Source organism: Aquarana catesbeiana, linkage group LG06 (genome assembly GCF_042186555.1).
Source record: "Aquarana catesbeiana isolate 2022-GZ linkage group LG06, ASM4218655v1, whole genome shotgun sequence".
Lineage (NCBI taxonomy): Eukaryota > Metazoa > Chordata > Amphibia > Anura > Ranidae > Aquarana > Aquarana catesbeiana.
In genome coordinates, this window is record NC_133329.1 from 48,580,607 (window position 1) to 48,598,040 (window position 17,434).

General features: G+C 43.2%; 1 protein-coding gene across 1 annotated transcript in view; it reads right to left on the reverse strand.

The window, feature by feature from the left end:
* LOC141148379 (uncharacterized) overlaps positions 1–17,434 on the reverse strand; it is a 47,949-nt gene that overhangs the window by 3,959 nt on the left and 26,556 nt on the right. The window contains exons 8-11 of the mRNA XM_073635817.1: positions 9,185–9,226; positions 6,319–6,546; positions 5,064–5,171; positions 1,308–1,621 (exon numbers count right to left, since the gene is read on the reverse strand). Of these exons, the coding sequence (XP_073491918.1) occupies positions 1,308–1,621; positions 5,064–5,171; positions 6,319–6,546; positions 9,185–9,226 (692 nt within the window). The remainder of the gene's footprint in view (positions 1–1,307; positions 1,622–5,063; positions 5,172–6,318; positions 6,547–9,184; positions 9,227–17,434) is intronic.

A 17,434-nucleotide genomic window follows, 5' to 3' on the forward strand; every position in this document is an offset into this window, starting at 1 on the left:
TGGCAAAATGTATAATATTTAATAAAAAAATTCACAATGAGTCAAAAGGAAAGCATAATTTAAGCTGTTTAATCTGATAACTAAAGGCTAAAGGTCACAATATGCTTTAGGCCTCATTCACACAAGGCGGATCCGCTCAGCGGAGTCCGCCAACTCAGCATAAGATCTCTCCGTTGATCTCCGCTGAGCTGGCGGGTGACAGGTCCGTCTTTGCTCACTGAGCGGGGGAGGGTCCTGTCAGAGCGACGCTGATTCCTATGGAGAGATGGTACAAAATGGGACAGCATGTCTGTTTTCATCAGATCTCAGCTGATCCGATCCACCAAGATGAACGGCGATCGCCATACGTTTGATTTTAGCGGATTGGATGGCAGACGGGTGTCAGCGGACACATCTCCACTGACATCCGTCTCCCCATAGGAGTTAATGGATGGCCCGCTCGGATCTGCCTGAAAAACGGACAGGCGGATCCGAGCAATCTTGCCGTGTGAAAGGGGCCTTAAAGGGTTTGGGTTGTTTATTTTATGTATTATATTTATTTATTTATTTTTTTTAAGCATTAGAGGAAAAAAAGGTGCAAACTAGAAACTTAAAAAAAAAAAAAAAAGAAAAACATTAAAAAGGCAATACCAAACAGTGCAACAGATTTTGTTGTCTTGTTTTGTTTTCTTGTCCTTATTTTTTTTTAGTATGGTCATTTGATAGTTTAAAATATTTGAAATTTTTTTATAAAAAAAGGAAAACTATTTTTGTGCCATTGTCTACAAAATGTTAACAAAAAGAAATAACAACAAAACACACAAAATACATTAATAAAAATAGCATAACAATTTTTAAAATCTTTTTTGTTATGTAATTTTGTTATTTTAAAACCCCATTATGAAGGACCGGTGATCATGATTTTAAAATAAAATAAAAATCAAATTATTTTCTGTAAATCTGCTATCTAAATAAGCAGACTTCCTTTTTTATAGAAGATGGGGTTTGAATGACTTCATTTTCCCTTATGAATACCAGTTCCAAAAAAAACAGCCCCGATGAAGGAGACACTATAAATGCCCCAGATACACATTGGCTGTATAACACTACAAACAATTAACACATCTGTCATCAAGTTTAATTTGCAGTCTTTGACAATGACAGTTGGCGCCTTAGATGTGCAAATGAATTCTTTTTACATTTTAACATCTGCATCTCTGACGCAATGCAACCAGTGCCCACCCACAACTGAAATATACGACCAGTGTTTGTATTATGGCAGAGAGAAGCAGAGTTGTTTGATTACCGGAGCAATTTGTGTTACACACCTTACTGATATCTTCCACAATTAACATCTTTATTTGGGTTTCGCCCATACGGTCAAGAACTTTTTCGACTGTTGTTTGTGCGTGTCTCATAGTATGGCGGCTAATGATGAGGTCAACCATATCCTCCACAGATTTATCTTTAATATGTCTTGTCTGAATTTTGCTTTTTTCAAAAGGTGCCTCTGTTAAACTAAGAAAGTATTTAAACCTTCCTATGCCGTCCTCTCCCAGTGTTTTCAGATGGGCTGCCATGATGTTGCCTATTTCCTTCTCCATACTGATGTTGGGCAGAGAGTTTTCTGACTGTGAAGGTTCTGGAATAGACACATAAATGTAAGAATCTGAACACATACAGCACATGAAAGGGTCATTCCAACCAAAACTATTATTTTTATGTGGTAGATGCTGGTAGATTGAATCCCCTTGTGTCTCCCGGGCCCCAAATTTGTTTCTATGAATTCTCCTGATCGGATTCCCACTACTACTACTAGAGGAGTCTCACCCATGTCACTTTCTCTATAATGTAGTAAATAAGAAACATTCACAACATGGAAATCCCTGTTAATTCAACAGAAGGTTGGAGGAGATTAGAACTGAAGCTTTTATTCATAAGTCATGAATGCATTTGTATAGAAAACCCCTTTAATGGTATTTAATATTGGACAATAAATTCGGCTATTAACAGTAGAAAAAAATCTGCATTAAAAATTTTTTTTTTTTTTTTTTTTTTACAAAATTTGAGATTAATTTCTGAACACTTCTGGTCCCATGTCCAGTTTCATTTGTTATGTTTATTGCTAATATTGTTATTTGGCTTTGCATTTCATAAATTGGCTGCTGTGGCCAAACCAGCTTTGGTGTTGTGTTGGGTCATTTTAATTGGTAGAGTTGGGTTGTGGATTTTGGTTGGCCCAGGTGACCCCGGGACTTATACAATACCCTTGTCATGTGCTCTATACCTCCATGGTAGTGGGTTGCTTGTGCACTGCATCTCCCTTTCTGAGTGTCACTTGTGTTAGGTATGCCCATGACAATGTGCTCAGAGTGTTCTGCATGTACCTAGAATACTTGGCATACTCCACTTGTCCATTGCAAAGTGCCTTTTGTAATTACCATGTCCCTAGTATAGTGCTCCTTATCCTCTGTATGACTCTGGCAGAGTGCTCTTTATGCTTAATATATATGTTGTAGAGCTCCAACTTCTCAGCATGCTCAACGTAGCCCTGGCAAAGTGTTCCTTGTGCTCAAAATGCACCCGGTAGAGTGATCCATCCTTCCAGCATGCCCTAGACAAACCACTAAGTTTTGATATGTAACTATACTGTGCTCACTATACTTAACATCTCCCTGTGCTAATCATAACCTTGGCAAACTGCTCAGTGTTTGCAGCATGTCCCTGACAGAGGGCCCAATGTGCTCAACATTTCTTTAATAGAGTTAGTGAGTGTGTTCAGCATTTCAGCATTTCCCAAGGAACGTGTTCCTTGTGCTCAGCACATCTCTGACAGGGTAATCAGCAGGGCTTTTTTTCAGCAGGAACTAGGGGGAACTCAGTTCCACCACCTCTGGCTCAAGTCATTTGCTCCCTGCTCACCACTATCACCAATTCATCTATCATCACTAACATTGAAGTCCAGCTTCTGCATTTACAAGTTATAGTATTGTATGCTGGGAGGTACTACAGCCGGATAGGTGCTTCAGCTTAATATTGCAACAAGACAATTGACAGATGGTGGAGCTTTTAAGGAGGGGGGAGAAGATGAAGGCAGTGGAGGGAGGGGGTTGTATGCAGAGTAGGAGCTACTATTTGATGCCATTTGGCAGCTATGTGTGTGTGTGGCGGGCATGGTTGAGTTCCTGCACCTTTTCTCTGAGAAAAAAAGCCGTGGTAATCAGTGTGCTTATTATGTCCCCAGCATAGAGATCAGTGTTCTCATCATGTCCTTTGCAGTCTTTTGATTGTGTGTAGTATTCTGCTTGTGCCCAGCTTCTTCCTGGCAAAGTGTTGTGAGTATTATGAGTTCAGTATGGTTAGTAGAACTTCTTTTACTCTGCATATCCGTGGCTGTGTACTCCACATAGACCTAGCTGAGAATGTCATATGCTACATGTCCATAGAAGCAAACCCCATGTATTTTATTAGAAACATTGCAGGCTGCTCTGTGTGTGTTTTCCCATTTCCATGGTAAATGTTACGCCAATGTGTACATTATATCCATTGTAGTGTTTTCACTATGTTCATCACATCCCTGGCACAGTGCCTCTTGTGTAATTAGCAGGTCTACACACCACTATTATCTAAACCATTTAGCAACCAACAATGGATTATTTTTAGGGTGATTAACCCCTTCATGGTGTATTAACAAAAATACACGCATGTGTAGCGGTGCCCCCGTGGGGTCGCTGAGTGTAGTAGTTCCACCTGTCACCCTGCTCGGCCAGGCATTCACTTCCAGTCACACATTGCCAGACAATGAACAGTCCATCAGCTTGTTTTTGTTGTTTTTATTGAAGTAATTCAACTTGGATGGGGAAAGGGACATGGGATGCCCAGATAACTGATCTTGTTAGATCAAACAAATGATTTTGGATCTATATTGGCAGTCTCTAAAGCTGCTTACTCCTCCAGCACATCACTTGAGTCAACTTCCACTTTCACTACTGCGCAATTCTAGATTCCTGTCACAGTGAGCACATGGTTAGGCCTCACTCTGAATAAGCCCCAACTGTTCAATGGTCGCCATTTGCTGGCAGGGGTCTGCAGTTCCCTTTGGTGTAGCAACCAATAGCGATGAAGATTGTACTTTTGTGATAACTGAATCTTGGTGGACTACTGGTCCCAGTCCGTCCTGTGCATGTCCTGCCAATCCTCCTGGCTGCAGCGACTTGACTCTAACACCAATGACATCACAGTCTCTCCCTCTGGCTCTACATGTACTTCTGGCATGTCTCTCCCAGAGTTACTCACTCTGCCTGTCACTCACTGACCCTGGAATGGATCCCTCCTAGTGACTTGCCCAGCAGTTCTCCCCGTTGTCCTCTTCCTGCAACTGTTCAGGACACCCCCAGATAGGGTTGTATGAAGGGGTTCCTTCCCAGCTCCCGAGCTCCAGGCCCGAGGTCAGCCAGAAAGGGGGCTCCCTCCAAGGCCTAGACAGCCTAACACTCCATCACTTCTTCCACCCGACAACTCCTCCCACAGCAGGCTGACCATGAGTATATATAGGAGGCCTGCCCCTGCCAATCCTAGTTGGGGATTGGTCGGGGCTTCCAGATACACTCCTTGCCACTCCAATCCCCTGCCCTGCCTCTTTTCCAGAACCTTCCAGAAACAGAGGAAGCGCCAGGGAGATGAAGTGCATGTCAGTCACCTGCTGCTATTCTCAAAACCACATATGATAACAATGTCTCTGATGTGTGTTTATCATATCCCTGGTAGAATTTTCTGTAGGGTTAATGTGTTGTGCTCCAGGTAGAGGACTATCCAACCTCAGGATGTCCTGTCAGTAGATCCTATATACTCAGCAGAGTGTGATACTTGTGCTCAACATGTCCCTGGCAGGCTACTCATTTCTCTTAGTTTGTACCAAGAAGAGAGCTTATTTAGGATGAGTGAACAGATTTGTGAGTTTCAAAGTTATAATTGCTTCCTTTATGTATATTGCCATGCCTGCCCTGTACTATATAAAGTGAAGATCAATGTGTGCACAGCCCCTGGGTGTGATTTGTAGTGAAGGAGTGTAGATCATTACCTACCTTTGGAAGATGTATGGGAAGGAGCTTCTCCCAATTGCTTGTTTGGAGCTGTATGGGAAATGGTGTTTGTAATGTTGCTTTGTTCCGGACTGACTTGTGGTTGTGGTTCTGCAGGGTACAGAAAAGAGGCATGTAGTGATTAAACCGTAGTTTCCAATTATGAGTAAAGAACATCACATCAGCTCTCTCTATCAAGCTGAGACAGTCCTAAATTTTAGACTTACTACCAGAAAAAGAGTAGAGGGACATTTACCCAAAGAGGACATTGTCAAAGATACCAAAGCCCTTACCATTTTCCTAAACCTACTGAGCATTAATTCAGACACTTCTCATATGGCCGGTGGCTGGAAGTGCTCACTCCGGTTACAATCAGCTAACCAAGCTAAGTTGGCTCCAGCAATGCCTCACATGATAAGTATTCAGACCTCTTTTGGTGCATACAAACTTGAAGGGGGTCATTAAGTCCTTTAGCATGAAGGGGGTAAAGTTCAGGACTCCCAATGGGACCGGTGATGGGTAATACTTTTTGGAACTGGCAGTAGGAGCTTGAATAGAAGGCTCTTCAGTCCCTATCGCTGGTATATGCAACTGCCAGAGGGTTTTGTAAAGCCCCCTTCTCTCTCTCCCCATTCACTCTACAGCAGATGTTTCTGGCACAGTGCTCATAGTGTATAGCATACCACTAGAATAGGGCTTAATGGGCTTCATATGATCTTGGCAGGGAAGACTATTTAGTCAGCAGAAGAGTGCTTAGAGTTTTTCATGTCAGAATTAAACTACAATTTTCTAGTGGATCCTATGCAGTTTGGCAGTTTCCCATTGCTTTCCCTGCAACAGCTTCTGATTCACTGACTCTGTGGTTGCTCTGTGCCCCCCCCCCGCACACTTTTTATAATGAAGGGACTGACTTAACCAAATGCTTCTTTTTGGCCTTCCTGAACCTGATGACCATAGTTCAAAGGCCATGCAGTGCATTATGGTTTTAAAAAAATGTCCTGGGTGAATCTGCACAAATTGTAAATACAAATGGACCATTAAGCTCAAACACGCAGGATTCACCCTGAACCTGACAATGAAAGCCGAACCTCATCCCTACACAGTACGTCATAGGAGACCGTTTTGCCTGGGTGAAAAACAAATGAGACTCAAGCAGGGTCCATCTCAGGGCTATAGATGACAACAGTAAATTGGTATCTGGTGTGCAAATGAAGTACCCAAATCAAAATAATGTCACTATACAATATCAACAAGTTACCTTCTTTGGGTAGGTGATGTACTGGACTGTCCCCCTCATTTTTACTTGTGGTTGCTTCTCTGTGGGTTGAGGATCCTGGCACAGCATTTCCTTCTTGGTCTCTTTTTAATTTTTTTGATGGGGGTTCAGAACATGGTACAGCATCACAGGCTGGCACCAAAGTTATGGAAGCAATCTTGAATAATTGGTTGTCATCTTGCTTAACTTTTATGACTTTTGATGTGGAAGCTTTGGGTAAAAATGTGCAAAAAAATTTGGAATGGCAAATTAGTTTTCTGAAATACCAAGCTTCAATATCAAACAAATTTGCTACGTATATATATATCAGGATCCTGGTGGGAAAGGGGCTGATAAGTCCTGGTCCCAGAGAAAGCTATGGTGTATCATGGTCCATATGAGGAATACTGATTAGATTTAGTAGACCCTTTCTAGCCAGAATATTGAGTATACATTTTCTTTAACACCTTACCTTTTTCACTTTCTCTTATCCTTACCACTTTGTTTTGTTCTCAACAATATAATTATGTAAAAAAAAAAAATAGCCTTAAGGTGTGTTTAAATGAAAAACACATTTTTGGGGGGTTTGGACAGCATTGGCAATCATTAGATTCCTGGTGCCCAACATGTGGCCCTTGGGTTGCATGCACCCAACCAGTGCTCACAGTGTGTCTGACTGTGCTCCACACCTCAGTTGTGTCTACTTATACTGAAGCCACTGTTGGCCCTCCTTTATAAGTGTAAAAAAAGATGCCAACTTGTTATTTTAGAATCACTGACAGACAGGGACTTGCTTATGTATAATGAAATTGCCTGCACCGACCCAAACCGCCCCTCTCCCACCTGCGTCATCGCCAATCACACTGCTCCCGGGAATGTCTTCCCCTTTCAGGTTTCCAATCTCTCTTCCTTGTAACCCTTCCCCAGTCAATCTGCTCCTCTCCAGGCTGTGTCCACCCTGTCGGACCTCTTTGCCTCCAGCCACCCCTCCTTCCCCAACACACACAGAAGCAGCCTTTCCATGATTTCTGACATGAATGCATTTGTTCATCTTTAGACCCATTCATAATGTATGAATTTTAATTTTAACAGAAGTAATCAATTATGCAAAACCACCCCTTTAGGGTTAAATCCTCAGATGGTACCAGGATCTCCTCTTACAACAACCTCCGAGCATGGGAATGCATAAAAAGCAAAAAAGAGCAACTAGTGTTCTCAATTTAAAAGGTTTTAATCCTGCCAATACATAAAAAGCCACTTACAGGAAGCCCCACCTTAGGACGTAACATGTATAGGGGGCAGAGCCACGTTCATGACGTCATCCCACTGCCATCCTACCAGGGGTCCTGTGCCAGCTTGGGTTTAACATTTCTGTTAGCACTAATTTAGTGCCTCATCCTGTAAGTGGCTTTTTATGTGTTGATAGCATTAAATGTTTTTAAACAGAAAACACTAGTGGCTCTCTTTTTTGCTTTTTATGAATGCAACCCTATGCTCAGAGGTTGTTGTTAGAGGAGATCCTGGTACAATCTGAGGATTAAACCATAAAGGGGACAAGCGCAGTTGACCTTACTGTTCATTCAGTGGTCATATCCTGAAGGTGAGCGACTATTATTCATATTTGGTGGAGGCACTATTGACACCTGAGGCAACTGTATAAATGGAAGGATATATCACTTTTATGCACTGTGGTGAAAACGTCACAATTCTGGACTTTATTTGAACCATATGTTTGAATTTATGTACGTTTCATATTCATTTACTATGTTTTGGGGGATTTGCACTTACATAAGGTAAATGGGAAAATTGCAGTATACAAAAACCAAGATGACATCACAAGCCTAGACCACACCCAATGTTTTTTACCACACGGTCATCAACAGGGAAGGAGAAGATTTCTTCTACTTGTTGTGTGAATGAGTAACCAGGGGTACTATGTACCCCTTACACATTTATATAGGGGGGGAGACAGATATGTGGAACCCCTTATTTTAAAGGGGCTTTACGATTCTGATAAGTCTCTCCCACCCCTCGGCTAGGTCTGGTGGGATGAAGAACCAGTTCTCATCAACATGTGACAAGGTGCCTTATAGCAGGCTGGCTTTGCTTCTACCCTGCTAGGTACCCTGCCAACGTTGAGGACATGTGGCCTGAGATCATTCAAGAGTGGGGGGGGACACACACTCCCTGCCCCCCTTTCCAGGCCAGCCAGGTTGCATGCCCTGGATAAAGATCTGGTGAAGGTTTCGAGGGGGACCCCACACTTTTTTTTCATGGGATCCCCCTCTAAATCAATACCAGACCTTTATCAAGAATATGTTTTTTGTTATTTAACACAACTGTATATTTTAATGTTTCCTTTTAGGTCTTCTTAAAATACCAATCACAACTGAAGGGTATTTTTTTTTTTTAGTTCAGGTCCACTTTAAACATGGTGTCATCTCCTCACAGGTGTAAAGAGTGGCAGGTAAGTCAAGGGAAGGTAAGTATATGCAACCTGCAGATACCAGCATTTTTTAGGAGGTATAATATAAGGCTTTGTGTACACATAACCTATTTTGATCTCCGGCCATGGTAAAACGCAAAACCGAGCCACACTTTTACAGCAATTTTGCCGTTTTTTGCTGCCATTGGTCAAAACGTTCCTATCCTGAACGCGATTCTTCTGCATTCCGGAGAGGGCGGTTGAGGGAGGCTGAAGCTCCCCTAACCTGCTGCAGGTCCTAAACTCTGGTAAAAGCCTATGTGTACATGGACACACATTTTGTTTAGGAGCTTTGGCAAAAAAAAGCCAAAAGCTCCTAAACTCAGGTTTAGAAGGTGTAGTGTACACAGCTCAAGTCATCATCAATTACCAATTCTATCTTACCCTCATTTTTTTCAGTGTCCATGTTCTTGCTGCATTGGACAGCTAAAGAGATAATAAATCAAATGTATAACATTTTACAACACAGAAGACAATTATATATATTATTATAGAGTATTTATATACAATAGAGAGCGCATACAATATACAATATAACATAATTCTATGAAGAAGCATAAGACTGCATAAGCATAAGACTGAGAAGCATAGGACTGCGGAGACAGGCATTAGTTAGGAGATGAAGGTGGACTTCTACACTGGATGATGTCATGCAAGTTACTTTAACTGGTTCCCGACCAGTCGCCACAGTTATACCGTGGTAGGTTGGCTTCTCTGGGTGAAACATCGTAACTGTACGTCGGCCCTTTAAGACGCTGTAGGAGGCGCCCATCGGGCACCCACTATCACTCATGACAGAGCGAGAACTGGGATCTGTGAGTGTAAACACACAGATCCCAGTTCTTTCAGGGGAGAGGAGAGAGATCATACTAAGTACTAAGAACACATCTCTCTCCTCCCCTAGTCAGTCCCATCCCCCCCACAGTTAGAACACACCTAAAGAACACAGTTAATACCTTAATTGCCCCCCTAGTGTTAACCCCTTCCCTGCCAGTGACATTTTTACAGTAATTAGTGCATTTTTAGAGCACTGATCGCTGTATAATTGTCAATGGTCCCAAAAATGTGTCAAAAGTGTTCATTTTGTCTGCCACAATATCACAGTCCCGATAAAAACCGCAGATCGCCCGCCATTGCTAGTAAAATAAATAATAATAGGGGCGTGGCCAGCAGCCGAGGTGAATGACCGCAGTGTGAGAGAGCTCTATCATCCACGGGCACACCGGAGCTCATAGAGCGACTCCAGAGCCTCTAAAAGCGGCGATTTTCACCTCTATCAGGTCGGGCATACCCTGGGAACATGTCCAGGAAACTAAAAGAAACCGGGAAAATCAGCAGAATGACAGACTTTTACACGCTTCCCCGCAGCACACAGTCCCAAGATGGCGCCGGTAAGCATAACGGCGGAGAGCGTGGCAGGCTCTCCAGCTACAACAACAGCAACTCACAGCGCTCCATACCCCATTCTCACAAGGGACACAAGGGGAAATACACTAACTCCCAGACATCTTCCTCTTCGTCCAGCCCAGTCAAAGCAAAACAACAACACCTGCAGGGAAATAACATGGCTGAAGAAGAAACAGACACATCTCTTAATGACACCAGGGAGCTCCAGGACTCCATCCTGGAATTTCCTACCAAAAACCAGCCGGTCATTGACACAACCTTAAAGGACATGTTAGTGTCCCTCCGTAGCAACCTCCATGGGGACATATTAACCCTTACAAGTCATTTTAAAACAGAAATGAAAGCTGTCAACAACAGGGTTACTCATATAGAACACAAAATGGGAGAATTTGCGGGTGCTATAAATGAAGTGATTGACGCTCATAATGAAAAAGACGACGAAATACACCAACTAAAGTCCAAAATGGCCGACCTCGAAGATCGTTCGAGGAGAAATAATATCAAAATCAGGGGGATACCTGAGACGGTAAAACCACCAGACCTAAACGCTTACTTTCAGAATATCCTGCAAGAAATGCTTCCTGACGCTACAGTGACAGATCTATCTATAGACAGGATTCATAGACTGCCGAAACCTAAGCATTTACCTGATCACCTACCAAGAGACACAATAGCAAGGATTCACTTCTATCAAACTAAAGAGAAGTTTCTTCAAAGCATGAGAAATTCTGACAACGCACTACCATGCATCCAAGGCCTCTCCTTCTTTACTGATTTATCGGCATATACAATGCAAAGAAGGAAGAATTTGGCCACTATCACCAAACCGTTGAGAAATCACCACATCGCCTATAGATGGGCCTATCCAGCAAAACTGCTCATTACAAAAGATGGGAAAACGTTCCCTATCCAGACAGTGGAAGATGGCATATGGTTACTGAAGGACTGGGACATTCTAGACAAGGCGGAGGATCCACCATCAAGTGCCTCATCTCCACGTCCACATTCTCCCGCCTGGCCACAAGATGCAACTGACTGAGGCTAAAAATACACGTAACCACCAATTTACGAAGTTGTGCTCCGGTGCACCCGTGGAACCTTATTCAGTTCTCTTTTCGCTCCTAAGAAGTTACGGGATAATATCCCACCAGATTCAGTTGAATCGTTACAGTTTTTTTTGTTAATAACTTTTCTTTCTTTTTAATTTTAATTGGAGATTTTTCATTTTTGCTGTATTAATCTCTAAAAGAATACTTTAACAGCTTCACATCATCTGGACTCTGGCTCACTATTAAAAGAACTCTTGCACAAGCAATCTTACTGCAATATACATTTCAACAGGACAAACAACCCAAAAGGCCTTCCTAAACCCACTCCTCAAGATTAACATCATGGGATTTAAAATCTCCTCATTTAACATTCGCGGACTGAACAGCCCTCAAAAAAGATCAATGCTTTGGAAAGAAGCCCGACTCCTACAGAGTGACATTCTTTGTCTTCAAGAGACCCACTTCTCGGCATCCAAACCTCCGAAATTCTCCCATCAGAACTTTCCCACTATCATCTGCTCCAATGCCCCAAAGAAGAAGAGAGGAGTGGCAATCCTCATCAAAGACACTATTTCCTTTCGTCAGATCTACAAGGATGTAGATGTAATGGGTAGATATATTATACTGGTTGGTGAGGTAAACAACACAGTATACACTATAGTAAATGTCTACTTACCTAATGTGAAACAAATTTCCTTTTTGAACAGAATTTGGAAACGGGTACGTGAGGTGCGAAAGGGGTACACCATAATTTGTGGAGACTTCAATGCTATTCCAAACAAAACTCTAGATGTCTCGGCCGAGACCCCAAAAAGTTGGGAAAGAGTGACCTTTTCGCGCTTCATGGCCTCAGAAAGTCTACATGGGGGCGTGTCCGGACGTGCTGCTGGAAAGACGTGTGTGAGCTAAGCTCCTCACAGCCTGCAATAATCTGGAGCCATCCTTTGTCCCTGCTCATCCCATCACAGCCACAAACAGCACGTTTTATTCCCAGACCATTGCCAATTGATCCTGGGAGTATATTTTTGCATCCTGTCGACCAGATCCTCTCCATATCCCCCTTTGCCGTCAGGACCATCTGCCGCCATCTTGGGGCCTACGGACAGGCTCTCCGCCCTGTTCCTCTGGAGAGGTGGAGGGACAAATCAAACGGCCTGGCGGATGATATAGTCTATGAGGGGCAGGCAGATTGCCCTGTAGATGAAGAGGGATTGCCTGGATTAGTCCGGCGGTCGATCTAAGCAAATCCCGGCCTACCATCCAGACGCGGACCGCGGCCTGGATTACGGACGCTCTCCCGGGACACTGTAAGTAAGGCATCCCGCAAAATCTCCCCCAACTGAGTCCCCGGGAGACTAAGGCCTACCTGACCCTCCGTTCCCACACCCCCGGGGAAGTTCTGGAGACCCGGGACGGCCGTGTGCACGTCCCCGGCGGCCGTCCCTTAGGATAGTCCGCGGCTTCGGCCTACCTCTGGAAGCCGGCGGCCATATTGGGACTCCAATCTGCTCCCAGTAGCAATCATCCCACCCCTTAGGCTACACAGGCTCACACAGAGTGCTGGGGATTGTGAACACTGTCTCCTCTCTCCCAGTAAAATGATAGGGAGGAGGAGAGGAACAAACAAGGGGTTTTGAGGTCCCAGATGAAGCTTGCTACTATATATGAAAAGGATGCAGCTTAAATAATCTCAGGGTCCTAGCCTGCTCACCGAGACCTCCGTACAACAACAGTAGCTATACACAGAGTCGGAGGTAAGCCTGCAAGTTTGACCACTAAATCCTCTGCATACCTCATGGGCAAAGTCGGCCAACAGCAACAATACTACAAATCACTGATTGCACCACGAGAAGAACCAAACATGGAACGTTTTGTTACCAGATCACAACCTATCTCCTCTAATCCTTCCGTAAATCCTTTTGCCCTGCTGGATCCTTCTTTAGATTCGGAAGATGCTACAAACCCCTCTCTAACCAACTCGCAGATACCGGCGCCCACTTTGCCATCCTCAAATGCGACTCTTACCCCTGAAATCCTGGATTCCAAGCTACAACTTTTACTTCAACAGATTACGTCCAATGTCTCGGCCGAGGTAAGCAAACTGGCTGCCGAATTGAGGGGGAAAATAACCCAAATTGGTGACCGCACAGACACTCTAGAGAACAAATTCGACGAAATGATAAATTACGTGCAAACGATTGAGGAAGAAAACCATACTTTACGCCTTTCTGTATCTCAACTACAAATACAACAGGAGGACTTGGAAAATAGAGAAAGAAGACAAAACCTTCGATTCAGAGGGATACCCGAGACAGTGGGTGACTCTGAACTCCGAGCCTACCTCCTGAGCCTTTTCAATTCTCTAGCCCCCTCGGTGGTAGATATAGATTGGCGCCTGGATAGGGCCCATCGGTCTTTAGGCCCAAAACCTCCGGCTGGAGCTAGGCCAAGAGATGTCGTGGTACGTTTTCATTTTTTTGAAAGTAAGGAAGCACTGACCATGGCGACTCGCAATAGATCCCAAATAATGTTCAAAGGTGCTAAATTGCAAATCTTCAGCGACCTCTCCCCCATCACCCTTGCTAAACGTAGGAACTTACGCCCCCTGACCTCACATCTGCAACAACTCAAGATTCCGTATTACTGGGGATTCCCTTTCCGTTTAACTGTATCCAAAGAGAGCACCCAATACTCGCTGCGTGAATTGCAAGAGTCAGAAGCCTTCCTGAAAAATTTGGGGCTCCCCCCCCTCCCGGAAGAGGACATGATCCCACCGGCTACACAAGTCCGTCTACCTCCGACTACTCCTACTTGCATCTGGACCCCTGTCCGGGGCAAATCTAAGAAGCATCTTTCCACCCCTCAACGTCTGCGATCTTCTAAACAACCCCCTTGAACTTCTCTGGATTTTCCTTTTTGGCTCTATTTTCTCAATTTTTTTTTGTGCATTTCCGTTTCCTCTGGAGTTTTCTTTTTCTTTTTCTCTCCCGACGAAACGATGTTGCTGAACTGGTCCTACCGGTTTTCGTCTGATCCTACCCCGTTTATCTTCGGGGGAAGATCCTTTCTCATCCCATGAGATGCATTCACAAAAGGTTTCTTCCTGAGAGATTTTTATTTCTCAGGTACACAGAGTTTTGAACTCTTTTTTGCTTTTTTGTTTTTTATTTTAATTTTTTTGTTGTTGTTTTTCCTTTTTAATTTTTTCAACTATATCCAGCGCTGTGTTTCACAGATTGAAACCCCATGGTCATTATTACCTCACTTTGAGAGAGATATACCTTGGTGTTTATATCTCAATAGTTAGAGATGGGAGGTTGCTCACCATTACTAATACCCGTAAAATGCAACATATGTATTTTCTTTCTTTAAATACTCTAATGTTTATAGTGTTAGCGGTGTTTATATCGGCATTCTTACATAGACCACAACCATGGCTTTAAAAATTATGTCCTACAATGTAAAGGGATTGGGCTCCATTAGTAAGCGCTGGATGGCCCTGAAAGATTTCGGGGCCTCAGGCGCAGATGTGGTGATGATCCAGGAGACCCATTTTCGGTCACGGGGATCGTTCAAATTTGCCTCAAGGTTCTTCCCTACTTCCTACCTTGCCTCTGACTCTACGGGCAGGGCAGGAGTGGCAATTCTGATCAGAAAAACATGTCCTATTAAAGTTCGGAAGTCCCATGCAGACCCTCACGGGAGATTTCTTGTTCTAGAGTGTGAATACATGTCTACCTCCTTTACACTGGTTAATTTGTATGCCCCGAACACGGGCCAGATTGATTTCCTTGACAAACTCTTTGATACCCCCCAATATTGCTCACAACCTTTTATGATAGTTGGTGGGGACTTCAATCTGGTCATGTCACCCACTAGAGACAAACACTTTTTAGTCCTACCCCATCTAAAAGAGTAATGTCTCAGGCTAACGCCTTCCGTAAATTTATTAGGTCACATAGACTTTTCGACTCATGGAGGATAAAACACCCTTCTGCTAAACAATTTACGTTCTACTCATCAGCTCATAATATGTATTCCCGTCTAGATCATTTCTTTATTTCAGCCCCACTTATCCCTTATTTATTTGATTCAGATATTTCTCCCATTACATGGTCAGACCACGCACCCATTATGCTGGATTTAATGTTATCTCAGACCTATACCAAATCCTGTCATTGGCGTTTCAATGATCATCTCTTGCAGTCTGAAATCTCCCGCTCTACTCTAGCAAATAGCTTGAGTGAGTATTTCTTACTCAACACTGGATCTGTGTCTCAGATTTCCACACTGTGGGAAGCACATAAGGCTGTTTTCCGAGGCACATGGATTGCTGAAGGTTCTCGACTGAAGAGAGATAGAAATAACCTATTACAGTCCCTAATGTCTGCTCTGGTAACTGCTGAGCGGAGACTTTTGGGTGGTCCCACAGTGCCAAAACTTCGCAAAGTCATTCAACTTAGAGAACAAATTAGATCAACAAAACTTAACAAAACAGCTAGATCCATGTTATGGACGAAGCAAAAATTTTATGAATTCTCCAATAAACCTCACAGAATGCTAGTCAATAAGCTATGCCCTCGTCCGTTTAACTCCTTGCCCGATTTTCTTATACGACCAGACGGATCTAGAACTCATTGTCCTCGTGAGATGTCCAAAATTTTTGGCAACTTTTACAATAAACTGTACAATTGCCTGAATCCGGAGAATCAATTTGAATTCACCCAGGAAAATTTTGAGTCTTTTTTTTCCAATATAAAGCTACCGAAACTATCTACAACGGATTTAGAAAGCTTAAATGTAGCAGTTACAGCTGAAGAACTTTCTGCTATAATTAAAAATCTCCCATTACACAAAGCCCTGGCCCGGACGGGTTGCCTTATTCATACTATAAATCTTTTATTGATATTTTATCTCCTCACATGCTAGCTTTATATGCCTCCTTTCTCAAAGGTACTCCCCCTCATTCACAGTTCTCCCATTCTTTCATATCAGTTATTCCTAAACCTGGAAAGGATCCCTCTCTCCCGGATAACTATAGGCCCATAGCCCTCTTAAACTCGGACTACAAGATTTTTACTAAAGTTCTTGCTACCAGACTTTCTGTATTCATCCCCAAACTGATACACAGGGATCAGGTAGGTTTCGTCCTTGGGAGACATGCGGGAGATAACACCCGGCGTACAATAGATCTGATAGATCTCTTGGACAGAACCTCCCGACCGGCACTGATCCTGAGTTTAGACGCACAAAAAGCTTTTGACAGGCTAAGCTGGCCCTACATGTTCGCCACCCTAAAGATATATGGTTTTGTTGGCCCTTTTTTAACAGCCCTAGAAGCCTTATATTCCAATGTCTCTGCTACAAATGTCGTCTTTCCTGTCTCCTGGCTTTCCCATGACAAACGGAACTCGACAGGGTTGCCCCCTCTCGCCATTGCTTTTTATTCTATGCCTAGAACCCCTGGCTGAGTATATTCGGGTTCACCCGGATGTCAGTGGGGTGGTGATGAGACAGGGGGAATATAAATTATCGTTATTTGCAGACGACATCTTGCTTACAATCACTAACCCGCTAATATCCCTTCCCTCACTACATAAAGTACTGAACTCTTTTAGTGCTATCTCTGGGTACAAAATCAACACTTCTAAAACTGAAGCCCTTCCTATACACATTCCATCGCCATTAATATCTCAACTTAAAGAATCTTTCCCCTATAAATGGTGTAACACCTCTCTTAAATATTTAGGTGTATTACTTACCTTACCTTCTTATACCTCCCTATATGATACAAACTTCCCTCCCCTGATACTAGATATTAATAAATCTCTGTTGAACTGGACCAAATACCCCCTATCTCTATTAGGCAGAATTAATGTTTTGAAAATGTCTATACTGCCTAGATTACTTTATTATTTTGAAACCCTTCCAGTAGCTGTACCTGCCACACAATTAAAAGCACTTCACAGAACTTTCCTGAAGTTTATATGGAATGGTGGAGCGCACCGTATAGCAAGCTCAGTGTTGTTTGCCATTAGATCCAGAGGAGGCTTAGGAGCTCCTGACATCACTAAATATTATTATGCTACACACCTGAGGGCCATTACCTCTTGGTCTTCCTTACATGCACCAAACCAATGGTCTGCTATTGAAAAGGGAGTACTTTACCCGGTCCACC